General features: G+C 46.0%; 2 protein-coding genes across 2 annotated transcripts; one reads left to right on the top strand and one right to left on the bottom strand.

Moving 5' to 3' along the window:
• Positions 1–1,486: 1,486 nt before the first annotated feature.
• Positions 1,487–3,466, top strand: LOC542434 (transmembrane protein). Its single transcript, NM_001111996.2, has 4 exons — positions 1,487–2,096; positions 2,275–2,570; positions 2,666–2,806; positions 3,155–3,466. The coding sequence occupies exons 1-4, from the start codon at positions 1,763–1,765 to the stop codon at positions 3,248–3,250; spliced, it is 867 nt and encodes a 288-aa protein (NP_001105466.2). The 5' UTR covers positions 1,487–1,762; the 3' UTR covers positions 3,251–3,466.
• LOC103646082 (mitogen-activated protein kinase kinase kinase YODA) lies at positions 2,843–25,697 on the bottom strand. Its single transcript, XM_008670808.3, has 13 exons — positions 25,214–25,697; positions 22,737–23,518; positions 21,873–22,616; positions 20,721–20,808; positions 20,554–20,616; positions 20,153–20,313; positions 19,975–20,050; positions 18,016–18,075; positions 17,801–17,908; positions 16,201–16,437; positions 15,382–15,470; positions 5,101–5,781; positions 2,843–4,730 (listed from the first exon to the last, which is right to left on the bottom strand). The coding sequence occupies exons 2-12, from the start codon at positions 23,282–23,284 to the stop codon at positions 5,292–5,294; spliced, it is 2,664 nt and encodes an 887-aa protein (XP_008669030.1). The 5' UTR covers positions 23,285–23,518; positions 25,214–25,697; the 3' UTR covers positions 2,843–4,730; positions 5,101–5,291.
• Positions 25,698–27,489: the final 1,792 nt, after the last annotated feature.

Here is a 27,489-nt window from a genome sequence, read left to right as displayed (position 1 = left end):
CTAAAGGTGGAGAAGGTCAAGTCGGACGAACACCTACGTACAAAAAAACCTATTGTCAGTAAAAAATTTGGCAGCACCTCCCCTGTAAAGTGATGTTTATAGAACATGCGAATAAGCGACAACACGATGGTTGCCAACACAGAAAACATGTAATACCAATGCGCTAAACAAAATGATAACTATATAAACACTAAGAATTTACTAAACACTAACAATATGCTAACAATTTACTAAACACGAACAAGAGCTAACAATTTACTAAACAATAAAAAAATTTACAAGTAAATAGGACTAAATATAAAAGGACTGAAAGAACAACACGTTAACTAACATATAAAAGGACTAAATATATTTACAAGTAAATGGCTAGCTAGTATACTAAATACTAAACTAAATAAATACTAACTAAATGCTAAACACTAATGTAACCACTAACCCTAAACACTAAACCCTAAAATGCTAAAAGCTAAATACTAACTAACCACTAACGAACAACTAAACACTAAATAACTAAGTAATACCAACTAAATACAAAAATATTAAGTAATAATTATAAAAAATTATTACCTTGTGAGCTGGAAGGCCGGAGGGAGAGCGGCAGGCGGAGGAGAGCAGGCGGCGGCCGGAGTCGAGCGAGCGGTGGGCGGAGAGGCGGGCGAGCTCGGCGGGCGAGCTTGGCGGGCTGCGGGCGGGCGGCGCGCTCGGCGGGCGCGCTCGGCAGGCTGCGGGCGGGCGGCGAGCTCGGCGGCGGCGGGCTGGCGGCGAGCTCGGCGACGGCGGCGGTATGAGCGGCGGCGGGCGTAGGAAACGAAAGCGGCGAGCGAAACAGAGAAGAAACGAAGAGGAAAGGGGGTTTCGGTTAAGTTTCCTAGCTCGGCGCCAAGATCTGTGGCGCCGAGCTAGGTGTGCCACGCGGGCTGCCACGTCATGAAGCTCGGCGCCATAGCCGATGGCGCCGAGCTGTGTTAGCTCGGCGCCACAGGCTATGGCGCCGAGCTAAGGGTCCAAAACTGCATTTAAAATTTTTTTAGGTCTAATCGTGATTTTACTTCTGTTTAGGGGCTAAAATACAAAAAATTCGGGCGAGCCTGTGACAAAAAGAACGGGAATCAGACGACTGAACAAACGAACGAACCCGGCAGGGGTGCCCTTTTCGTGAACTTGTGATATACGTAAGGTTTCGTGTATTTCTATTTTTTGATAAATAAAAACAATCTAGCTAAATCTCTTGTGCCAAATAATTACTTTCCAAAACACAAAACTCACTGCGTGTCGACGCCATAATAAATTAATAGTAATATAAATAGATCGTTTATACCGAGATTATTAGAGTCTTGCCCGTGCTGCGTAATCCTGGCTGTATGATTGCTACCTCCATTGACAATTTCGCATTTTCTGAGCAGGAGCAGTATTTCTGAATTATCTTCCACGCCGGTACGTGTTAAAAAAAAACAAATCAGATATGAGGCCAGCAGCAATGCATGCAGGCTGCAGCAAGGCAACAAGCCAACAACCATCCCGCTCCTCCTCCCTCCGTCAGGCTGTCACTGTCCCCCTCACCGCCGCCGTCCTCGTCACCACACCTCACCCGTTGCTCCCACTCCTTCCAGAACCACCTCCTCGCCACCGTGGCTGCCTGCCCTGCCCGCTATAAGACTCTTCACTCCCGCTGCGACGCAGTCCTCACAAGCACCAGACCAATTAACTAGCTTCTTCTAGCTCTAGCTAGGCTCGTCTGCTGCAAGAAGGTAACAGCGCAGGCATGGAGGGGAAGGAGGAGGACGTCCGCCTGGGCGCCAACAAGTTCTCGGAGCGCCAGCCCATCGGCACGGCGGCGCAGGGCACGGACGACAAGGACTACAAGGAGCCCCCGCCGGCGCCGCTCTTCGAGCCCGGGGAGCTCAAGTCCTGGTCCTTCTACCGCGCCGGCATCGCCGAGTTCGTCGCCACCTTCCTCTTCCTCTACATCTCCATCCTCACCGTCATGGGCGTCTCCAAGTCCACCTCCAAGTGCGCCACCGTCGGCATCCAGGGCATCGCCTGGTCCTTCGGCGGCATGATCTTCGCCCTCGTCTACTGCACCGCCGGCATCTCCGGTACCGTACACGCCGCCCGCCCGGCCGCCTCTTTGGCTTCGTCCTCTGTTTCTTTCTTCCTCTGCTTGCCTTGCCTCGTCGTTTGTGCAAACTGGTTTGCTGATGTTTCTCTCTCTCTCTCTCTCTCTCTCTCTCTCTCTCTCTCTCTCTCTCTCTCTCTCTCTTCTCGCAACTGCAGGCGGGCACATCAACCCGGCGGTGACCTTCGGGCTGTTCCTGGCGAGGAAGTTGTCCCTCACCAGGGCGGTGTTTTACATCATCATGCAGTGCCTGGGCGCCATCTGCGGCGCGGGCGTCGTCAAGGGGTTCCAGCAGGGGCTGTACATGGGCAACGGCGGCGGCGCCAACGTCGTGGCGCCCGGCTACACCAAGGGCGACGGCCTAGGCGCCGAGATCGTCGGCACCTTCATCCTCGTCTACACCGTCTTCTCCGCCACCGACGCCAAGAGGAACGCCAGGGACTCCCATGTGCCGGTGAGTACAGTATCAGCCTTGCCTTCCTGCTTATTCGCCTCGTCCGTCCGTGCAAGCTCGACTTATCGATGGTTTCTTTGTGGACGAATGAACAGATCCTCGCCCCTCTTCCAATCGGGTTTGCCGTGTTCCTCGTCCACCTGGCCACCATCCCTATCACCGGCACCGGCATCAACCCCGCGCGGAGCCTTGGCGCCGCCGTAATTTACAACCAGCACCATGCGTGGGCTGACCACGTGAGTGGAAAACAACTTTCTTCTACCTTCGTGTTGTTAACTAGTTTCACTGCTTTAGCAAAAAAAAAAAATTGTTTAGCTCACTGTTAACAGTAGTATGAAAAGTCTAAATTTAAATAGTGAAATAAAGCCTACTTAGTTTATATAATAAAACTAAACTAGACAGTAATTACAAAATATAAAAGGGAATTCGATTTGATTATGGAAGCCTGCCCTTATCCGAAGGGTGATGCTGCTTTATTGTAGTGTTGTAGTGGCAGCCACCCGCTACCTTCCATGACAAGGACCTGCAAAAACGTCTCCCTCGCATGCTATTGCTGACCCTCTCACCGATTTGTGCCTTGGCAGTGGATCTTCTGGGTCGGCCCCTTCATCGGCGCTGCGCTGGCTGCCATCTACCACCAGGTGATCATCAGGGCGATCCCGTTCAAGAGTAGGTCTTAAAGGAGCCGATGCTGCTGCTTCGAGATGCTGCCGGTCTTGAAAGGATGGATTCGTGGCTGTTTCAAATGATCCCCTACTATGTTACGTGGAGTTCCATTCCTCTTTCAAAGTTCGGAGCTGCTTTTATCCGAACCCAGACTTGTAATTCATCTGTACCAATTGTGTAATATGCCGCGCCTCTGTTATGTGCAATTCAAAATTATGAGACAGCGAGTCAAGCTTTAAGAGTTCATCCATTCAGCCGCTGCTACCCTCCTCCTGCAATGTGGCCAACCCCCCTACTGTGCCACGGCCAGCAAGCAGCGGCGTCTCGGCACAAGCTACAGCGCCGTGACAACGGCTACGCAGCGCAATAGACTCTGGCCGCTGAAGCGATCTGCTCTCAAGTTGGGGTTGGTGCCGGCGAAAAGGACGGCGATGAGTCACCCACCCCACATCCGCAGCAGCGTGCCTGACAGCCAGGGTGGAAGACTGGTCCTTCCCATCCCGAATTCCCGATCCCAGCGCGATACTACAAAAAAACCAGCGCGGCTTACACCGTGGCTGAGATTGTTGTTTCTTGTGGCGGACCGCGCAGCCAGAGGCCCCTTTCAGTTCCAGCTACCACCACCAAGGACCATATGAGATTGGTCTGGTCCCCCAGCCCCGGAGCATCCAAGGTAGGAGTGAGGAGCGCAACTCGGCGAGGTGCATCCTCGGGAGGGCAAGGCCACACCAGCCATGACCAGACAGGCAGACACCACCACGACCCTGGCAGCGATCGCGACCTCGGACACACGACAACAGATCGCCATAAACCGCAAGGACCAGCCCAGCGGGGGGCTGGACCATGGCCTGAAACTTGTGAGCAGCCGAGGGCATGCCAGTAACTGCCCCCGATGCAAGGTAACAGCCCAGGGCAGAAATTTCCTGACGAATGCCATCACCCAGACAGGTAAACACTTGACTGCATATCACCTAATCTGTACTACATTTTGCTTCCGCCATCAAGCAGCAAAACCCGTGCTTTGTTACAACATTCGTAATCCCAGCAGCAGTGCAAACAAGTTCATGCAGTGGTTCGGACGACATGCAGTTAGTAAGGGACCAGATTCTTATAGTATGTAAGTTTCAGAGTAGCCGGCACCGACGTACAGTGAATGAAGCGACTCATCTTGCCGAGAAACTGCTACAAGATAATTCCAACGGACTTTGCAGCTCCACCTCAACCATGGGTGGGATATGTAACTGTGGAGCAACAGATAAACTGGCACTGATTGCCAAATGGCTAGCACACCTGTTTTTTTTTCCTGTGCAAATTCTAGGTTCCTAGTTGAGATTCCTTCTGTACATATTGGGGTGAGGGGTATACAGATGGAGAGTTACTGCTTTGGGTCATTCCGTGATTCAGTCAGTCCCATCAATTGACACGTGTCACTTGTTAGCACGCCAGTTTAGTAAGCTAAGGAAACTTGCTCAGCCATGTAGGAATAGGCAGAATCTGCAGATCATCCACAGAACATGAGATTCTTTTTTTTTAAACAAAATTTGGCATCTTCAATAACTATCATGTCCAATAAGCTGAAGTTGAAATGCAAAGCAGGTGCAACCAGATCTCTGCAACATGCTAGCCAAACTATGACCAATGGCAAACGGGTGCATTAGCTGCAGGGACCACGCATATAAGATGATAGCAGACCAACAACTAGCACAAATATCAGAGCACAGTGTTGCACTAACACTACAAGTTCCTAGCAGCTAGAAAAGGTATGACACTGAATCTGCAAGTGATTTAGAATAGTTTGGCCCTATGCAGGTGCGTAAATTGATGCAGATTGTAAAACAGGCGCAAATTAGGATAAGGGGCATACCTTTGTTGACTTGAATTGCGTTGATGACAACAGAGATCCCATCCATTGGCAACCATTAGCTTCTAAAGAAATTATCAATCTTTCTGATACTATGATACACTTGCAGCCATTGAATGGTCATAGTAGCCAAAAACCACCAGTTACTTCAACAAACTTCAAAAAAAAATGCAACCCTGCCTTTTATACTCTAGTTATTTACCACGCTTTAGTCCAGGGTTTGAAGGATTTAGCTCCACATGATCCACCAAGGCACGACGAGTAAAATGTTCAGAAGGGGACAACCTTTCCCGCAAGTCAAATACATTTCCAAGTTTCTTTCTAAATTGAGGGCTCAGAATATCAGCTTCAGATACTACCCTTTCCCTAGGTCCCTGTGAGACTTGATGCGCCTCAGCAAAATGCCCAAGGTTCAGATCTTTATGACAGTTGGAGAAGTGATCATCTAGGCCTCTTGATGTGGTCCCAAATCCCTCGCTGCTGTAAGTTGCATACCTTAGGTGGTTAAAAGGAATTGCACCATTACCACCAGATAGGGGTGTGGAAGTGCCTGATGTAGTTCTGGGGCTCGAAATAGGAGAGGGTGACATTTTGCCACTTGTGTGTTGGGGGGACCTCGCCTTTAGCAGGGGGCTCCGACATGGAGAAACTGGACAGGATGTATTGCTTCGTATGTGAATATCACTGCAAGAAGATAATAATTACAGGACAGAAACTTGCATGTATAGATAATTTTTTTTCTTTTTCACTGCATTCATGCATAAATACTGTCATACATGAAAAGAGTAGCTGTACTTTGGTTAGTTATGGAACACTTCTACAACTAATTTCGTTTTAGGTTCCATAACTTCCTCTCAGAAAAATTGTAGCAGGAAATAAGCATAAATATTGGCATACATGACTAGAGTAGCTGCACTGCTGCAGTTTGGTAAGTTATGGAACACTCCAAGTTTGTTTGTTTTAGGCAATGTTTAAAAATCATGTAGTCCAACCTAGTTGATGTGGGACCAACTAGGTGACATAATCATTATTAGTTGTCGATCAGACCAATTAGTTGAGCCTAGTTGGCCCTAGTCATCCATATAGTGGTCCTATATATTTCAGGACATACATAATTTATGGTACCTATATCTATATATACTATACACAATAAAGCAAACATCAATACAACATTAGTGGCTAGTTGGTTTCTGCACGTTCCACATCTGCACATATACACAACAGCAGTACAGCACCTTAGGAAGGAGTGCCAGGAAGCAGGCAGAGTAGCAGAAGGGCAGTGCAGCGAGCAAACAGACTTGCAGAGGGGCAGCAGCACAGCAAGCAATCAGACTAGCAGTGAGGGATTATTAGGGGGGAGGGGGAGGGGGAGGGGGAAGGAAAAAGATAGAGGGAAAGGGCACACTCACAAGTCCCAACTGACCACAATAATGTTGTTGAACAAAGAATACTGCGCAGGAGAAGAATTGTTTCATAATCCAGCTCGGTTTTTAGTCCTTAGCTGATTGGTAAGTTCCCTTTATTAGCTAATTGATAGCCAATTGGATGGTTTCTTTTCTTACCTAATTGGTTGCTGATGGGTGCCGTGATTTGTGGCTGTGAGCCTTTGTAATTGTGTATATAAACAGATCAACAAAATGCACCTAAGCAGCAGTGTACTTTAGCAGCGCCAAAAACTCAGTGTCCTAGTGTTCGTGTTGAGTTTTGTGAGCATTTGGGTGGATCCAAGGGTCCTCTTCTTCGTCTCCGGCAAGACACGCCGGCAAGTAGAAGGCTACAACTGGTATCAAAGTCGCTATCGCTGTCAGGGTCGTGCTTGCAGTCATGTAGTGCGAACGAACTGCCTCGCCACCGCATCGCCGTCAGAAGATGGGGAGCGGCTCTAGCAATGGTGACCATGGCCTAGTGATCCACCGGGTCGTGAGGGAGAATGGCAGCAGCGGGCAGCACCCATTGCTGACCAAGACCAACTACTGCTCATGACCAGCGCTCATGAAGTTCAGGCCACAGGCAAGAGGACTGTGGATGACGGTGAACGTTGGCACCACCCACAACATCAATCATCACAATGCTCTGGAGGTCATCGCCCTCGAGGTACATCCAGAGATGAAGGGAGATCACGAGAAAGGTGACTGCCAAGATCACATGGGGCGCTCTCAAGAAAACACACCTATGCGTGGATCGAGTGCGCCAATTGAAGGCGAACACGCTACAGTGCGAGTTCGACTCGCTCAGGTTCAAGAACTCTTTGGCATGCGCATCACCAACCTCAACTAACTGGAGGTCCTCGATGCTAGGTACCTAGGGGGCGGAGATCATGAACAAATTCCTACATGCTACTCCACCTAGGTACATGCAAATTGTGATGGCAATCGAAACCCTTCTTGCTCTGGATACAACTGTGGAGTTGATTGGGAGGCTCAAGGCGGTGGAAGAACGGTATGATCTTGATGGCAGCAGCGGTGGAGGAGCCTTACCTGGCCTAAACAGACCTAAGATGAGTTGGTGCCACATGTTGTTTCGTGGTTCCAACTCTCTAGCAATGGAAGCTCGGGCGGCAATTGGACGTCATCATACATGAGTCGTTGGAGTTGTGGCAGGCGCAATAGAGATGGTGGCAGCTCGAGGCAGCCATGGAACACCTACAACAACGGAAAGGGGAAGCAGATTGATGCAAGTCCAGGCCCATACTAGGTAGGAGCCCACTGAAGGGGCGCTGATGCTAGGCCTTGCCTCCATCATGGCCCAAACTGAAGAAGAGGCAAGCAAGAGAGGGCACTGATGCAATCGTCTTCTCCAAATCCATCACCGTCAATGGATATCGTGTCACCAGGGGTTGGAGATGGACTCAACGTTCAGATCAAGGGCAGAAGCAGCACCTGGTAGGTGTTTTGCTGAGGAGCTGGAGCTTGTGGCGCTTGTGGCTCTAACGTCCGCCACCAACAATAGGCTACCTCTCGCAAAAGCACCCCCACCCCAACACCGGAGATCCACCTCGACGAGAACCGACTATTCGTCCAGCTCGGGAAGAAGGCGATGGCAGGAGCATGCACCGGATATTCGGCAATGGCGCAACGAACCACATGATAGGGGGCGTGTGGCCTTCTTCGAGTTTGACACCAGTGCCCGTAGGACCGTTTAGTTCGATGATAGCTCCATGGTCACCATCGAGGGCCAGGACACTATCCTCTTCAGGTGCAAGGGCAGCGAGCACCACATGCTAGCTAGCATTTACTTCATCCCCCGACTCACAACAAACATCATCAGTTTAGGTCAGCTCGACAATAACGACCACAAGGTCCTAATCGAGAACAACATTCTCAGGATCTAGGACCAGTGCTGATGATTGTTGGTCAAGGTGCAGCATTCAGCAAGTCGCCTCTACGTCCTCGACATTGACATCGCTCAACTTGTGTGCCCTTGTTGCCCGAAGCTTGAAGGTGGCCTAGCAATGGCATGGCAGGTTTGGACATCTCGGGTTCTAGGGGCTTAGGGAACTGCTGGAGGGTGGCATGGTGCACAGACTGCCATCGATCGACCACATCGACCAGGTCCACGAGTTCCTTGGCTAGGAAGCAATGACAACGTCCTTTCCTGTAGCCTCTGATTTCAAGTCGTCCGACTAATCACGATTAGTCGGGCTGGTCGGTTTAGGGGTAGGCGATTAGGGAACCGACCCGATCAGGTGATCCGACGATTAGGTCCGATAAATCGCTCGATTAGGTAGTGCTTAGCGACTAGGGTTTATATCCACTAAAAAAATTGTGGGCCTTTTTTGTCGGGCGGCTCGTCTACATGAGGCAAAACGTCAGAAGGCGTCGTCGTGATATACTCTTGCACACGACGGCTTGTTTCCAATCTCCTTGATTCCTGGCGTCTTCATCTCCTTCCTTCTGCAGTTCTGCTTCTCTATCTTCTCTTGTCGTCGTTCTCTGTCCTCCTGGCTCCTGTTTTTTTATCACCGGCGTCGCCTCGCCGCGCAAGGCTCCTGACTCCTGGTAAGTTGATCAACGGCGGCGCAGCTTCAGTGACAGTCGACGTATTCAAAAACCTCGGCCCCAGTTCGTCTTCTTTGGCGTGCGCGGCCCCAGATTACCGGCACACGACATGAGTTCATGATCTGGAGGTCGTATTCACTTCTATCTTCTGTATTGTGTTCTGTCCTTCTATGTTTCTGACTCAGTTCATGTAGACAATAGAGATTCTGTTCATGTTGCCATCCTTGTTCATGTTGCCATCCTCTAATCTTTATTCCTTTGATACATATAGAGTTTGGTTGTCGCCGTCATGATAATGTGTGTTATGTGGTATCTGGTAGTAACTAGTAAGTGTTTCTTTGTTGTTTTCAATTGGATATTTGGATGAACAAATATCTTCTCTCAATTTCTTAAATCAGTATTGCAGAATTCATGTCATGTTTACCCTATCCTTTATATATAGTTATATAATTATATACTATATAGTAAATACATATGTCCTAGATGAACATGACGACTAATATACGACTAGGTCGACCAGAGGTCGATTAGTCGCCTGGTCGTTCCCCCAGTTCGACCAGTTGGTCGCTCGACCAGAAAACATAGCCTACAGCCGACGAGTACCATGCACCTCATTTGCTCGACCTCAAAGACGCCTAGAAGGAAGTTGTTCCTCATCGTCGATGAGGAGTCACTTCATGTGGCTTGTGTTGTTGGTGTCAAAGGACTAGGTTGTGGTGGCCATCATCAAACTCTAGGCACACGTTGAGTCAGAGGTGGGGCAAAACATGGGCACGCTCCGCACCAACCGCGGTAACTTGTTCATGATGCTCATGTCCCAAGCACGACATCTAGCATCATCTCACAATGCCACACACGCCCCATCATAGTGGCATGGTGGAGAGACGCACCCAGACGGTGCTTGGCATGGCCAGAAGTATAGGTGTACATTCGGGCCGCCTGGCCCGGCCCGGCCCAAGCCTGAAAAGGCCCGTATTGTTTGAATTTCGGCCCGACCCACGGCCCGGCCCGTAATTGCTTAAACGTGCCGGGCTCATTTCGGGCGGCCCGAAATTATAAAAGCCTGAAATTCACATTAGGGCCCGAAATTCAATTTTTGGCCCGAAATTCAGTTTTTGGCCCGAATTTCACATCAGGGCCCGAAATTCACATCAGAGCCCGAAATTCAAAACAAATTTACTAAAACAAATAAAAGATAAGACAAATAAATTTGACCAAAAGCAAGCTTAATATTTGTATTAAGTTACCAGAGCTATGCAATGACTATCTCATTTACAAATCATTTTGTTAGAAAGAAAAAGAGTATAATCAGCTCTATATAAAGTTCGTAAGTTCAGTTCATTATCTAATGTTCATAACAAAAACAAAAATATCCTTATCACAATTAGCAGTACGAGCGCGATGTCCTTTTCGCTCCCGCCCCTTCCGCTCCTGTCCCTTCCGCTCCCGTCCCCTGACCTTCCACCTCCGGCCGACGCCTCAGCCCCTCCAACCCACAGCCTCACGCCGGTCATCCTCCCAAGGCCGGCGGCCACCCAACCTGCTACCCCGGCGTCGGCCTCCTCTCCTCTCTCCGCCCAGTCTGTGGCGAATCTTCCTGGTGGCCGTTCAAAGGCACAGTGATGGTGTGAACAGGATCTTCCTTCGGCTGCTTCCCGGAGTGATTTACGTCGCTCGTATAAGGAGGCGCTGGTGGATGGAGGGTCCACTGCCTGCGGCGCTGATGATGGTGACGGTGGATGGGTGAAGGTTGTGGGACGTCGCCGTCGAAGTCCCTGCCCCCCTCTTCCCCTGCGCCCCCCAGACCCGTTCCTGCCGATTTACGTGGGAAATGCTTCAACTGTTTCTCGCCGTCCCACCGTGCGACTGATTGTGGCAGTTTGGTGTGGTGCTTCCATTGCCGCCTGCCTGGGCATCGGGTGCGCGTGTGCCCACGTCGGAAGAGGACTCTGCATCACCCAGCGAAGGTGTTGGTGTGGCGTCCAGTTCCCAGGAAGGTCGTCCCGGAGAAAGTTCCTCTCTACGATATGGAAGGTGTTTCGCGGGTCGGTGGTGATGGTGATGGTATGAAGAAGATGAAGCACACTCGCCGTGGACAGAGGCGCCGAAGAATGGACCGGGAGGACTTGGGCGCACCTGGTCGGGGCTCATCGTTGGCTTCATCTTCCTTGCCTTCGGTGGTGCACCCCCCTCGTTCGTATATTCTTAAACGTTCAAGGTTGATCGACCGGGTGGAGGAGGATTTTCATCGTGCTTTGTTCGTCAATGTTCTTGGCCAGGAGGGTTCTGACTGCGCCGCTGTGATTTTGGAGGCGCTCGCCTCGAAGTATGGTCTTGAGGCTGATGCGCTCCAAATCCGACGTGCTGCGTCCAACTCGTACCTGGTTTTCTTCCCCTCCGTGGATCACGCTGTTCGCGCCTTGGCTGGTGGAAATTCCATTTCTATACCCCCCCCTCCGGCTGCATCTTAGGAGGTGGTCACGTCAGGCGTTGGCCTCTGGTGGAGGTGCCCTCCCTGTGCTTATGGATGTTGAACTTGGCGGGATTCCGGCACACCTCTGGGGGATTGATACGGCAGAGCATCTGCTCGGTGGACACTGCATTGTTCAGGGATTACATCCGGATACTGTTGATGGGACGGATTTGTCAGTTCTGAAACTGAAGGCTTGGGGTTTCTCTATGGATTGCTTGCCTTCTCGCTGCGATCTCCACGTTGAAGAGCCGACGTCTATTGGAGAAGATGGATCCTGCTTCCCTCGCACATTGATTTACTCCATTTCGGTGAAAGTGACTACTCCGGTTGTTTTGCCGGTTGAGGAGCAGCCTCTGTTTTCCTCCCCAGATGATGATGAAGATCGAGATAGCAAGCATCAGCGGTAGAGGCAGCATATTCCGGATCATCAGTTCTCTTCGGTCCGGACCTCTGTTCATGCACGGTTGGGACCACGTATCACTCCTGGTGGGGGAGGTGGAACAGTTGATGCCGCTCCTCTCTCGAATTCCTCGGTTGATGAGTTGCAGGCGCTTGTTCCCTCCTTCCCTGGCAATCCCACGTCTCCTGCGTTAGGGGCGCCAATTATTGCCAATATCGGACCCCTTCCTGCTTCAGTTGGGGGTTCTGTAGTTTCCACCGGTGGGAAGACTGCTGATATGACATTGGAGCCTTTTTCCGAGAATGCCCTAGTTCCTTTGGTTTCAACATTTAATTTGGAGGAGCAATCTGTGTCAAGAATTCTGGTTTCTTCATGGGACTACAAGATCAGGGCCAAACATCCCTGCTTCAAGGTTTATGTCCGTAAAAAAATCCTGGTTCAGCTAGCACAATCTGAGGAGATTGGAACTTCTACTCCTTTGCAGAAATTTAAAGATGAAATTACAAAACAGATCAATGGAATCCTACCGGCCCCTATCCAACCAGTCAAACGAAAGAGAAAGCTGATTCCTAGCAATTTCAACCTAAGGCGAAGCAGGAGGGTGGCCAAGATACCACCTGAGTTAGGCTCTCCCTCTGCTGCAAAGGTGTGCAAGCATCTGGGTTTCTGTGACGAGAGAGAGAGAATATTTCCTTCACGGATGCAAGAAGATATGCTAAACTGTTTGATTCACCTCTTTCTAGAGAGCATATTACTGCGTTGGCAGCCCTGTTCGGTTGGGAGGTGCCCCCACCTGGGCAGTCCTGAGCTGTGCGGTTTGGTGGAGCTGGCTGAATTTGTTTTTTCATGGATTCAAATGGTATTTTAATATGGAATGTGAGGGGTCTCAACGATCGTGCTAAGAGAGACTCTATTAAATCTTTGGTTCTTGACACAATGCCTTCTATTGTGTGCCCGCAAGAGACCAAGCTGTCATCCATCTCTGATTTTGATATTATTACAATTCTTGGGTCGACATATAGTAATTTTATTTTTAGCCCCGCCATTGGAACCAGAGTGGGTATTCTTGTAGCGTGGCGCGACAGAAACCTTTCCACTGGAGTTTCTGTCATCAAGGAGTTTTCGGTGTCAGTTCAGTTTCAGTTACTGTCAGGTCAACTCTGGTGGTTCACAGGTGTTTATGGGCCTCATCAAGATAACCTCAAACTTGCCTTTCTTCAGGAGCTCGGTGTGGTCAGGAATGAATGTGAAGGGCCATGGATCATTGCTGGGGATTTTAACATGATTTATAGAGCAAAAGACAAGAATAATTCCAATATCAATCGAGCTTTGATGGGAGATTTCAGAAGCTGGATCAATTCTCTGGAGTTAAAGGAAATACTGCTATGTGGGAGGAGATTCACCTGGTCAAATCAGAGAGAAGATCCTACCCTTGCCAAGGTAGACTACAATGAGGAGTTTGTTCCAATCGCGCAAATGGAATCCGTGCAGGTGTTTGCTTGCTATTGTGGCTCAGAGGGGATGGCTTGTCCTTCAAATGGATGTCAAGTCGACGTTTCTGGTTGGCAAGCTCAAGGAGGAGGTGTACGTCCAACAGCTGTCGAGCTTTGTCGTTGTTGGGCACGAAGCGAAGGTCCTACGACTGAAGAAGGCGATGTACAGGCTTCACCAGGTGCCGCGGGCTTGGAACACAAAGTTGGACAAGAATTTGCGTAAACTTGGATTCACCACGTGTCAGCGAGCATGGGATGTACACCAAGGGTGTCGCAACATCGCGTGTGGTGGTCAGGGTCAATCATCATTGGAGCAAGTCCGACAAAAGTCGATGCATTCAAGGAGCGGATGTGTCGTCCATTTTGGATGGGCAACCTTGGTCTCTTGTCCTTCTATCTCGAGCTAGAGGTCAAGCAAGGGTGCGACTCTGTCACATTGGGGCAAGCAGTGTACACCCACAAGTTGTTAGACAAGGCCACCATGGGGACCTGTATCCCATGTCACATGCCAATGGAGGTCCGATTGGATCTCTCAACGAAGAGCTTAACACCGGAGGTCGATGTGACAATGTACAAAAGTTTGGTGGGGAATCTAGCCTATATGTTCCATACCAGGAGTGTTTGCGGTGGGTTTTGTGAGTCACTTCATGGAGAGACCGCGACAAGAGCATCTAGCCTCCATCACACACATCATGCGCTACACCATCGACACAGTCGACTAGGGCCTTGTCTACCCTAAGCGGTGTAACACCGATAGAAGGCTGACATGCTACACACTAACCGGGTACATGGACAACTTAGGGAGAGACATCGATGAGATAAGCACTAACAACATTATCTTCTTTATAGCAGACAAACAGAAGGTGGTGACCCTCTCAACTTGTTAAGCAAAGCATATAGCGGACACGACAACTAAGGGCATCATCGACGACAAAGTCTACCCGTCGCTGCTAAAGATGGACAATCAATCCACAATTGCACTCAGCAAGAACCATGTTTCGTACATAAATGTGTGGAGAATGGGAAGATCTACGTGGATCATGTAAGCACAGATCAACAGCCTACGAACATTCTGATGAAGCCACGTGGACGTGCACTGTTCGCGGAAATTTGTGGCAAGATTGGCATCATCAATGTCAAATAAATCGAGATAGGCTTAGGGGAGATTGTTGCATACTCCAGCTCGGTTTTTAGTTTCTTTCTTAGTTGACTGGTTAGTTTCCTTTCTTAGCTAATTGATAGCTGATTTGCAAATCAGTTTCCTTTCTTAGCTAACTGATAGCTAATTAGATAGTTTTCTTTCTTAGCTAATTGATTGTTGATTGGTGTCGTGATTTGTGCATGTGAGACTTTGTAATTGTGTATATAAACATGTCAACAAAATACACCTAAGTAGTGGTGTAGTTTGACAGCGCCAAAAACTGAGTGTGTTCTAGTGTTCATGTTGAGTTCTGTGAGCGTTTGAGTGATCCAAGGATCATCTTCTTCATCTCCGACAAGGCACACCGACGAGTAGAAGGCTACAAAGCGGCGTGTGGGGAGGTGTGGGAGGAACTCGGCATGGGAGAAGGAAATCAATGTTGCCTCCGTTCTCCACGTTTTTGGAGTTTGGGCACGTTTGTCCTTAACATGCCAAATTGGCAGCCCAATAGCCCACCTCTTAAGCCCAATAGCAGGCTCATGAATAGGACAAAGCAGTCAGAGATCTAGCTCGAATGTCCTCCTCCTAGTCAGACCACTAGGTTTCTAGTCGAGCTAGTCACCTCAGTGACCCTGATCGACCTCCAGAGACCGACTAAATTGATTAATTGTGACTAATCGTGATTAATCGGATAACTTGTAAACACTAGTTTTAGGTTCCATAACTTTCTCTGAAAAGATTGTAGCAGGAAGCTATGTTGTAGATTTGTAGTGTTGTACCTGTGTTTTGAAGATAGTTTTACACCCCTTCTTTGGTAAATCGTCTGACCCTCAAAACCTAAGGAGGCATTTCTTGTCTGCACGGCCACCTGGCAAATCAAGTCCCAAAAGGAGATCATAAGAGTGTTAAATGGAAGAAAATCCAACTGTACATGGTCTGTTTCAACAAATTAACACTCAGAAATTGTAGACAGGTATATATATCAGTTCAATTGAGCTAAATTAACAAGGAAATTTTTCTATATGCCCTTGTAAAATTTCCAGATCCCTCTGTCACCGAAAAAAGAATAATCATCTGCCCTGTATCCCCGTTCTATCCTGTGGTAGCATCCTTCTCCAAAAGAAATAAACATTCAATCAGAGCATTACCAACCAAGCTCCAACCTGCTTTTTGATGTGCTATAAATATTGGCATCCGTTCGTCTCATATCATGTCCTACCCCACTTAATCTATTCACTCTCGAATTTAATTTCGGATGGTTGCTCCTCTGAGTAAAGTAAGCTGGACGACAGTTTTTCTCCTTCGGCTTTGGTCACTCTCCAATTCAATTCCGCTGTCCACTTGCCAGGTATCAAGGATACGCTACATCTTGATTAGAATTTATTTTTTTATGCCCAAACCCCAAAAATAAAAAAAAACGAAATTTCATATAGGTGTACAATTTGACAACAATGGATAAACTAACATATCAATTTCTGATGCACGTAATTAAAGAAACAAATGAAATTCACTGAAGATAAATACATCACTTTAAATTTGAGAAGATATGCTATTTTGAGTTGAAGAATCAAATGAGAATAGTAGCATTCAGCTGGTACCTTGGGTTTTGTTCTGCATGATATGGCAGCCAAATGCTCCAAATGATTAGGAGTAACAGATTTCTCAAGTGAAATTCCATTTTGTATGAACGGGTGTTGCAAAAGCTCAACTGCCGTTGGACGTTGAGACGGGTCACGTTGCAGACACTTCCTAATGAAGTCCCTGCAGTGCTCCGAAAGATAATCCGGTATTGGTGGAAGTTCCTTGCTATTCCCAATCTTAAACACTGCAGCAATCTGTTGGCAAATAAAAGGGAAACATTCATACCTGAATTGCATTTATGATTAAATTAACAATTAAAAGAAGTCCAATATTTAATAACTTCATAAAGGTACATGGGCTTGGATTACCACTTTCAGATAGCACGAAAGTCTTGGTAAAATTCAGGAAAAAGTAACTTTTCACTCATTCACCCAGTGTGGGATTCTGCTCTCTGGGTGTCAATGTAATGGCACATCTTATCTGTGGCTCTGTGCTCTAAGTAAATGGTACAATTCAGTATCTTGAGGAAATAGCCCATTATCTTGAAATGTGTTCATTGAAAAGAATGAAATATGGGAAACAGTGGGATTATTTAGCATATTAAACTAATTCACAGTAAATAAGTTGTTCGTCGTTTTCTTTCTTTTTGAGAAAATGCATCTTTTCAGTAAATTGGAATACTGGTGGCTGGTTGGTTGCTGGCAGGTTGCAAAGGGTGTAGACGTACAAGGTAATATTTGGGAACCTGGACCACGAAGCAGGGATTTAGGCACCAGCGGTAGGATAACAGGAGGAAACAGGGAGCTAGATTTAATCCATTCTTGATGTTTTCCAGATACAAGTGACCTATATATATAAGGACAAGTTACAAATCCTTCATCTCATACAACTTTAACTAATTCTAATCCAATTTGCTAATATATCTAACTGAAACCGACTAATGTATCTCCTAAACGAAAGAACCTAGGACTCTGACTCCTTGTACTTGAGAACTCAAAACACTTGTATGTGCTGCATCCTGATCCTGGGCCGCTTCCTTGCCCTTCCAGCATCAATAGCATACATGATGTCAACCAATTACTTGAACTACAATAAATGAAAAAGCAATTGAAGTTCTAACTACTTAACTAGTTCATGCTAAACCAAGGGCTAAGTCTTTTGACCTCCAAAAAACAGTAGAAAGTGGGAAAGTCAATTTCACACTATTATGGTTATTTTTAAAAATATAAGAACTAGTTTGGGAACTCCGTTTTCCCATGGGATTTCTATTTTCCCATGGGAAAATGAACTAATTTCCCTTGGAAAAATGGAAATCCATTGGGAAAATTAGGTTCCCAAACTAGCCGTAAGATAAAGGTATTCATGAAACTCTAAGGTAAAGACTGTAAATGCACCCAGAAGGCAAAAAGAAATCGGCTACATCTCAATAAATATGGAATAATAAATTAAGTTCTGAACTTTTGACGTAGCTAGAAACTGGATTAGTAAAATGAAATGCTGATTGCTGATGTAGGCAGCAATAGTCAACAATAAATGCAGATGGTTAACTCAGCTTGAGCACCAGACATCTGACACTCTAGAAGAAATATCAGTTATATTGTGATGTCTAATACTGACCCCTTCATACTGGCTCCATGGTGGCTTTGAGGTAGCCATTTCCAGGACAGTGCAACCTAAACTCCATATGTCAACCACAAGGTTGCATCCATTAGAATTTTTTATAACCTGCATTTGTGCTGCATGGTTAGTATTTTGTTAACAGAAATTATAATGTGATGCACATTGAATTAAAAAAAAAAATACAAACTAAAGGAAGAGCTTCATTTCAGTACCTCTGGAGCCATCCAGTATGGACTACCCTTAAATGAAAAAGGACAGTGCTGCCCATTGATCTGGTAGAAACAAACACAAAATGGAGAAAAAAATAACAAACTGAGGAGTATTTAAGTGAATTATGGTTTCAGAAAGAAAATCACAAGTAAAATTGTATTACCCTTCCCCATGTTCCACATAAATAAACAAACAATGAAAAATGAGAAAATCAAACAAACAAACTACTATCTCTGGTCCAAGATATATGTCAATTTAGTATTCCTGGTGAACAAACTTTTTAAACATCATTATAAAAAACCATAGATACATGTTACTAGATTCAACATAAAAATCATTTTCAAAATAGTTACTTTTCTTTGAAATGTACATATTTTTCACAGAAACTACTTGTAAAAGTTTCACCTTGTAGACAGTGTCAATTTCCTAAACAACATGTACTTAAATCAAAGGGAGTATTATTCGGTAAATTTTCAGCTTATCCCAAACCACTCCTCCCTCTGTCACATTGCATTCCTTGGGTACTCAACCAATTATTCACCGCCATACAAGGTTGTATCATAGCCCACCCACTATCCTTGTGTGTGACATATCATGATGCTGCACTAGAACAGAGGCACAACTTATACTGCAGCAGAGGGGCAGAGCTTGGATGTACTAATAGGGGCACTGAGGGGTATGGCGTAGGCGGTCACAGCTGGAGGCACAATGGCCCTGTTTGTTTCAGTTTTTTTCAGCTTCTGGCCACCAAAAGCTGCTATGTACTACCAAACCCTAGCTTTTCAGCCCGCTTCTATAAGAATTGATTTGGTAAAAACTATTCAAAATCAACATAGACACAGAATCGGCCGAGTCGTTGCAATAGTAGGAATTCATCATTTTCTAGATCTGAACTCTATGGACACTTTCATCTTTCTCCGCACGTAATCCCCACGATACTCATATTCTCCCACAACCAAATTCTCCCCGCAATCAGATTCTCAGAAAAACTGGTCAGAAAAAAGTTGAACCAAACAGACCCAATGAGACAAGAATGAAGCTATGTCATAAGCTAAGCTCATTGACTGCATATTACGGACTTACGGTGGTGTGGTACAACCGTACAATGATATCTCTTGTGGCAGAGAGGCAGAGCATGGATATTCAACTAATATTACACCAGAAACTGGCTGTCAAAGTTAGGCTTTGGAGAGCATATAAATGTCTGAAGTGACACTTATCCATGACCTGAGTTAATTAATGAATAGCCCACGAAGGATTAGGATAACCTTAACATCAGTAACTAGACCGCTAGGCCTGCGAAAGGGCCTCTAGCCGAGTTGGTTAGGTGGTCTGAGTAGCACTCCTCATGTCCTGGGTTCAACTCCCCGTGTGAGCGAATTTCAGGTTGTGGTTAAAAATATCTCCTCGTTTGTCCCATGCCAAAGCATAGGTCTAAGGACCGGTCGCAGTCGTTTCTAGTCTACAGTGCCGTTGTGTATGCGTGGGCCAGGGGTTCGGGGGTTTTCTTGACCTACATGAGAAGGTCTTCTTCTTAATATAATGCTCAGGGTTGTCTTACCCCATGCAGATTGAGTTTTTTTACAGTGTCGTTGTGTCTGGGTGGGGCAAGGGTTCGGGGGTTTTCTCGACCTGCGTGAGAAGGTCTTCTTAATAAAATGTCCGGGGGTTGTCTTACCTCCCGCAGGTCAAGTTATTTACACCGGTAGACCAGTATGCTCACCACACCAAAACTTCAGACTAGTGTATAAATGTTGTTGGAAATACAACTTTCAAATGGCTGTATATTTTTGAAGAGGTGGTCCATTTCAAGTGGTCATGATTTATGGGCACAGATAAAAAAGTAGAAAAGGGAAAATAAATGTAAGGATAGCAGATCCATATTTCAATATGTAGAAAACATCGGCCCATTTTAACTACTTTTAACCAAGTAGAATGGCTTCGAGACTCTCAAGACTTACATGTTTTGCCATTCCAAAGTCTGCAAGCTTAACACGGCCACTTGGATTTACTAGTATGTTGGCACCTTTGATGTCCCTACAAATTATTGATAGCACACACAAAAGCAAAAGCAAAAATAGATGTCATTTGCTGAATGTGCAACCCAAAAGATTGAACCCAAAAAAAATGAAATTCTACCTGTGGACCGTATTCTTGGCATGCAAATAAGCTAAGCCTGAAAGTATCTGAAGGGTGTAGCTGCGTATTGCTGGTTCACCAAGCTGTCCATATTCTTGTAGAAGTTTATGTATGGATCCACCAGAAACATATTCCAAATATATGTAAAGTTTATCTTCAACCTAATTTTGGGCAAACATAATGTATAAGTTCATGCCTAAAAATGAAAATAATGCATCCATAACCCTATTAATGATATGTGACAAGCTGTTGTGAACTCTCTTATCACCCTTGCTGAAGGGAAAAGGGTAAAAAAAAGTAAGATTAAATAACAAATACAATCTTCTGAAATTGCAGGAACAGCAGAAGCATTAAGGAAGCAAGAAAAACCAAGTGTACATATTGAAGGAAACACTTTATACCATTTCTGATCCATAGTATTGTACAATATTTGGATGTCGTAAGCGACTCAAGAGTGATATTTCCTGTTAAACGGAAAGGGCAAAGATAAAAGATAACGTAAAACAATAAACACAGCTTATAAACTAAATTTTTGCAGGTGGTGCACAACACATCTGAAATAACATACCTGCCCCAATTGCTTTGCACTCTCCTTTGATTTAGGATCATCCAAGAATAGGGTAACCTCTTTCATTGCGCACATTTCACCACTATCACTAATAGTAATACAGATGATGGTATCAAGATAGGGTATACAAAGCAAAGGTTTGCGGAAACTTAAGCATGATTTGAAAATTGCTCAAATGGAAAGTGGATTATATCAATTGAAACACACTATCCTATTGTTCAAAACAATGATCAATGTTTGGCTTCTCGACAACGCGATGCTGTGGCTGCGGCTGCTGCATCAGGCATGACACAAACACTGTATGCTGACTGTGTAGCAGCGCTTATCGCCGCAGCCGAACAGGCTATTTTAAAAAATAAACTAAATTCTCTTGACTTTATTTGGACCATTAGGTCTTTTAAACACAATAGGACATGTAGTTTTCAGTGTCCTATGACTATATGTAACTTTACCATCAACATGAGTTGTCTTTTAACTGTCATCTCTCACTGCTAGAATGCAATTATGCCAACAATTATGCAGAGCGGTATGGCACTCACAATTTTTATGCAAGAAATATAGTGTTATGGTTCTAACTAGTTTTATTCACTGCATGATATGTTCTTTTACATTTTATGCTTTGGATCTATGCCGTATTAACAGGAAGTACAAGATGCAAAATGCCCCTTTTTGCTGTTTCTACCTCAACAAAGTCGTTTGCACTTTGCACAATAAACAGGAAGTACAATATGAACACCCTCTCTTAATCTTAGTGGCAAAGGAAAATAACCATTTGAGACTTGTAAAGTGCGGCCGTACACAAGATGAGGTAGGTGTAATCTGTCTCTTCTCAGAAAAGAAAATGTGTTGCCAGCTTTCAAGAGGAAAACAGAGCACAATACACCTTACACCATAAAGGTACGTGAATATACTACCTACCTAGTCTATTCTCTTGTAAGGAAAGTTAGCAAACAAGTATATATTGGTCAAATATTGTTGTATCATTTCTGGGAAACATTGAGTCAAACAAGGTCGTTTCAAAGTGGGATAATTAGAATAGAGGAAAGTGAGTTGACCAAAAACAACCCCAAAAGCTTGTAAAGATGACTAAAACATATATTTATAGAAAATACAAACTTCACATTTGAAATTCATACATAGGAAAACAAATACCTGTTGAAGCCAACATATACATGACCAGATGTCCCACGACCAATCAGCTTGCCCTTCTTCCATCGCGATGCAGGACTTGATGGATTCTCTGTTCTGCCAGGGCTACGGGGTACTGAAATAGGACTACTTGGTGTCGAGTTATTCGGAAAAAATGGACTGTGAGCGATGCTCAATGGTGGAAGGGGCAATTTATGGGTTTGCTTCTTCTTTCCACCATCATGCCGACTTGTAGGAGATTCAGGTGCCAGTCCTCCAGACCTTGGATGCAATGGGGAAACACTTCCACTGTGCACACGAGAACTAGGACCAGGACTTGTCATTCTTGGGCTAGGAACTGGTGAACACTCTGGACTACCTCTGGTGGGCTGCAAAAAAAGCTGGGATAGCATATCACCACCCACTGAATTATGTCCAGATGTTTGTCCTGAACCTGGACTGGAGCACTGACCAGATCCAAGGAAAGTTACATCAGCATGAGGCTTCACTGCCCAAAATGCTGAAGTCAGAATATGATCAGGACATATTGGTCTTGGACTTCTCGAAGGACTTGACATCAAACTATTGGGAGCACTCTCAAAAACTACTGGCTGGGGATTTTGTAAATTTAGTTGATTATTGTCAGCTGAGATACCTCTTGGTGGCGCGGACTGTGTATGGTTACTGAGGAATGCATTAGCAGCTGGCTTCAATATTTCTTTCGTGGTCTTGGTAGTAATAGCACCAGAGTGATCCTTGCAAACATTACTTCAGAAAGAGAAAAGGAAATATTAGAACATGTTTAGATGGAGAGGCACACAAATAATATGACGGCCTGGAATATAGAAATTGAATATAGAAGTGATGTTTTTGGCCTCAGGAGAGTACCTTGACTTGTTCTTTGAAGAAACCTTTTTTACATTGTTAGTATCATTCCCAACAGGGCTCTGAAGCTGAGAATCTGCACGATCCTCACTATCAGCAGAACAATTGCTAGAGACAGAAGCAACCACTATTTCTGAAGGAATATCACTGCTTCCAGGTCCCCGGTGAAGTGGATTGGGTTTAGGAAGTGGCAAAAGCAGTGGAGGTTTGCCACGTTTTTCCAATATGGGCTTTGAAACATTGACATCAGCAACTGCACGAGTTACTCGAGGGCGTACTCCAGGAATAGGAAGTGGCTGGGCATGCAGCCTATCAGCCGAAAAACTTTGGCAGCGAGAAACTTCTTTCGATGGAGAAGTTGGACGTGACACTGTTGTTGATTTGCAAACTTTCTCAGCAGCTGTATTATTGCCACGCCTGCAATTCCGTTTTGATTTTGTGCTTCCCTTTTGCTCATTTGGACTTATCAAGCGATGAAATGTATCGATCAGGTTTTCCTTGGTGGTTTTCTTAACATCTTTTGACGATGATTTACCCCACCATGTCGGCATATTGGGTGTGAGAGAATTTGTGGGTACTGGTGTATCTAGACAGCTACTTATCGCAATGGTATCCAAACTGATCAATTAACATATTCTGGCCATCAGAAGGAAGGCATATCATAACTTTCATTTGACCTCACATAGTACCATCATCTTTCATAAAATCATAATACACTAGCAATGATCGTAAAGACAATATCCAATCAAATGGAAACAAAGTTGACACCTTCTCTGCCTCAAAGGCTGAAATACACAAGCAGACATCATTAAAACCAGAAATTATCAACTGAACATTAACTGTGTGTAGGGTGGTAATGGATCTAAATTTTACACTATAAAATTTAAGAATAGGGTCAAATTAGGATCGGACCCTATTTCTTTTCATTTTTTAATTAAAATTAATTAAGGGCTCAAACAAATAGTGAAGAAACATTTGGATCGTGGTCCATTGCCACTGCTAGCTATGTGCCACTAACATTTCCTTAGAACATACAGTACGTAGTAAAAAATCAGGTTTATATAGATGATGACAGCACAATTTGTTTCTTCCAATTTGTTTTTTTCTGTGATTCAGCATTAGACCAGACTTTTAATTAATAATATGTATTTGTGATATTTCTTTGGATCCAGTTTTTTACCCAGAAGGAGCAGCCATTACATGTTCATCACCAAATCCAACATGAGTCTGAAGTCTGAACTCTGAAGCATTTTGGATTAACCTTGCCACACTGAATGTTTATTCCAGCTATAAAATTATGGATTCTTTTTTCTGTTTTTCCATGGACGGGGATGGCGCTATAGTGTGTGTGTGTGTGTTAAACATAACAAGTACAATTTGATTGAACAACAACAAACAGTACAACAAAATTATGTTCCCACGAGAGCAAAATTAATGGCCACGTGGCTCTCTCAAAATCAAAACGTATCCCTAACAGTCCAACACTAACTTAAAGAACCTGCAGTGCTTTGTATAGTGGTTTATTTACTTTGTGGCATTCCACTTTGCAAAGTTCTCATAACGTGCTCACTATTTTGGAGTGCTGCAGCAAGAGAGTGATAACACGGTATGCAAAAAAAAAAAAAAAACGTGATAGAGTTGCCCACTCTCTAGTGTTGACTAATCTGCACCCTAGAAAACTCTACTTAGCGCAACTGAATTCCTAGAAAGTGTGGAGCAAGGTTAAAGGTCATGTCTAGTCAGCTGTGTCCTAAAAATTCAACGCAGCAAGAGCCTAGCGAGCTAAGGGTCAACCTCCTTGGCACATCACTACTCGGCATTCAAGTTCAAACTTGGAAGTCACTAGCTCATCGCTGACTTCAGTACGCTCTGAAAGAAAATTCTATTATCAAGAACTGAGCTCCTGCTATCGGTCAAGCCAGCAGAAGCTAAGCCGAACACTGCACGCAATATTTCGGCAGCACGCAAACCATTTACTCTACACACGAGCCCACGCAGATCTCAGCGCAACACACGCGTTCCAGATCCACCGGGCGCCTGTCCCTGGCTCCCTGCGAAATTACTAGCAGTCTAGCACAAACCAGCACAAGCAGCAGCATCTACTGGTAGTGGTAGCAAGCTACCTAGCAACAGAAAAAAGGAAGCGATTGCTGCAGAGTGAGAGATGGAAGAGAAGGGAAGCTTACCCCCCCCCCCCCCCCCCCCCCCCCCCCCCCCCCCCCCGGGGGCAATGCGGCGCGAGATCCGACCGCCGTAGCAGAAGCCGGAGGCGGTGCCGCGGGGCTTCAGGCCTTCAGCAGCAAAAGCAACGGAACAGAGTGGAAGCCGGGACGCGGAAAAGGATGAGAGCCCGAAGGGAGGGAGGGAGGGAGGGAAAGAAAGCAAGCGAGGAGTAACGGAATCGGGACAGCTTAAATTGCCCACGCTTCAATTCGAAGCTCGTTTCCTTTAAAAGCTAAGCGCAGTAAGTCGAAGCGTACCGTCTGGGAGGCGGTGGCGGCCGCCGCGCGAGGAGGGAGACAGCGCCTGCGTCGCGGGGAGTAGTAGTCCGGAGTCGGCGGCGCCGGTGCCTCTGGAGCGAGCGGAGGGGCGAGGGCCGAGCGAATCGATGGGATTTTCCCCACTGCGCCTCGCCTTGCCGATTCCGTTTGCAGCCTTGCACGTTGAACACCGCGGGGAGAAGAATCGCAGGCGGGACAAAAGGCATGCCCGGGACAATTGGCCGCCGTTTGGGAGAGTTCGTCCGCTTTTTTCCACCGTAAAGCCGGCACGAAGCGGCTCCAAACAAGCTGTCTAGCTGTGCCGTATGCGGAAGAAAGCAGACGACGGCGGTGGCGTTATCTTCTGCGGCTCCTGCGGTGGCCACCGTTGCGCTGCTGTGCTCTCTCGCTCCGTCGCTCGGAGCTGCTGTAGCGGTGCGGCCTATAGACTTGGTGCAGAAGATCCGATGTTTCGGGGGTTTGTACCTTTTCGGAAAACTTTAGAGGATTTATAGTACAGTAGCGTATACAGAGGCGTGAGAGCAACGGTTCTCTTGTTTATATTTTAAAAGGTTGGCTAGGGGTCTGTTTGGTTGGGCTGTGGCTGTGAAAAAAGTTATTGTGGGCTGTGAGCTATGGAAAAAGCTGTTGTAGACTGTGAGCCATTAAAAAGCTAAAAATCGTTTGGTAGAAACCACTAAAAATCGTTAAAAGTTCTTCGATATATGTTTTCATAGTTTCATCCGAAAAGCCACTAAAAGCAGGTACAGGGGTGCTTTCAGATTTGCACTGTGAGAAAGTCAGCTTTTAGAAAAAGCTGCTTCCTGGATCCAGCCATTTGGTTGGCTTTTGGCTTTTAGAGGGCAAAAGCCAAAAGCCAAAAGTCAAACCAAACACACCCTAGTTCGTGTGTCCAAATTCAGCGTTTGGGCGTGTCCAGATTCAGTTTATAATACAGATCTAAATAAATATAAAAATATTTAATCTAATTAAAAAATAAAATAACTTATCTAAATATAACTCCGGGGTTTTATGAAGCTTCTAGTAACTTGCTCTACCAACTCTACTAATTTTTCTAGACCAGAGCAAACACCTAAAGAGATATTTGACACTACTTCTATTCTGCTCCACTAAACCCACTATGATCAGCTCCACAGTTCACTGCAGAGTTTCAAAGTTTTTTTGTGTGTTTGGCTTGCACCCATCCAGTGGCAGCCACATTGCGCCCTCCAGCTGACGTGCATCCTCGACCAGCTGCCACGGCAGCCACGCTGCTCTGCTCGTGCCCAAGAAAGACTGACATGTCATGCAGGCACCGGCGCCGCGCGCCCCTAATTGAGTGGTAGTAACCTTTTGCCGGTGAGAAATTCATCGCAACATCTGTCGAATCGGGTGAAACAAGTTGGGGATTAGGATCTAGGTGTCGGGTAGACGATGTTTGGCGTCAAATCAATATGAAGCACCGTCGAAGAGCTCTATATGGTGGTGGCTAGGGTTTTGGTTGGGGAGGAATTTGCGTCGGCTAGGAAGGGGGCACGATAGAGAGGAAGTGTGGAGGGAGGAGGTGTGGGAGATAGATCCATTGGGTTCTTATAGCGTGGATATGGTCCACGGGATGCTGAGATACATGGAGGATAATTCGGGCGACCAAACTCCGCAAGAGTCGACGCGCGAATAGAGACAGAAGTAGATAGACTCATATATGATTATATAAGTTGTTATGATTTATAAAGGGACGTCTCCCTAGCTGGTTATATAAGGCTGAGGGTACCCCTACAAAACTCTCTCTCTCTCGACATTCCTCTCATCGCAACCCCGCCACCATTAGACTGATAGGAGATCTCATCTATCACCACCCACGAATCATTTGTAATCTGTGCACCACCAGCAAACTCAATACTCAGGACCAAACAGGACGTAGAGTATTACGCATTCATGCGGCCCAAACCTGTATAATTGCCTTGTGTTCCGGCGTGCTCCTGTGCATACCATCGAGTCACGATCAATGATGTCGTTGAAAGGGAAATAGGCTTACACCTTTTCCTAAATGATTTTGGTGGTTGAATTGCCCAACACAAATATTTGGACTAACTAGTTTGCTCTAGATCATAAGTTCTACAGGTGCCAAAGGTTCACAATAAACCAATACAAAGTTAAAAGAAAGGGTTCAAAAATAAAGGAGCAAAGCAACCGAAGGCTGCCCTGGTCTGGCGTCGGACTGTTCGGTGTGCCACCGGACAGTGTCCGGTGCACCACAGGACAGTGTCCGGTGCACC

Source organism: Zea mays, chromosome 2 (assembly GCF_902167145.1).
Source record: "Zea mays cultivar B73 chromosome 2, Zm-B73-REFERENCE-NAM-5.0, whole genome shotgun sequence".
NCBI classification, from domain to species: domain Eukaryota; kingdom Viridiplantae; phylum Streptophyta; class Magnoliopsida; order Poales; family Poaceae; genus Zea; species Zea mays.
Note: the sequence above shows the minus strand (reverse complement) of the source record. Positions and strands in the feature narration are given on the sequence as shown.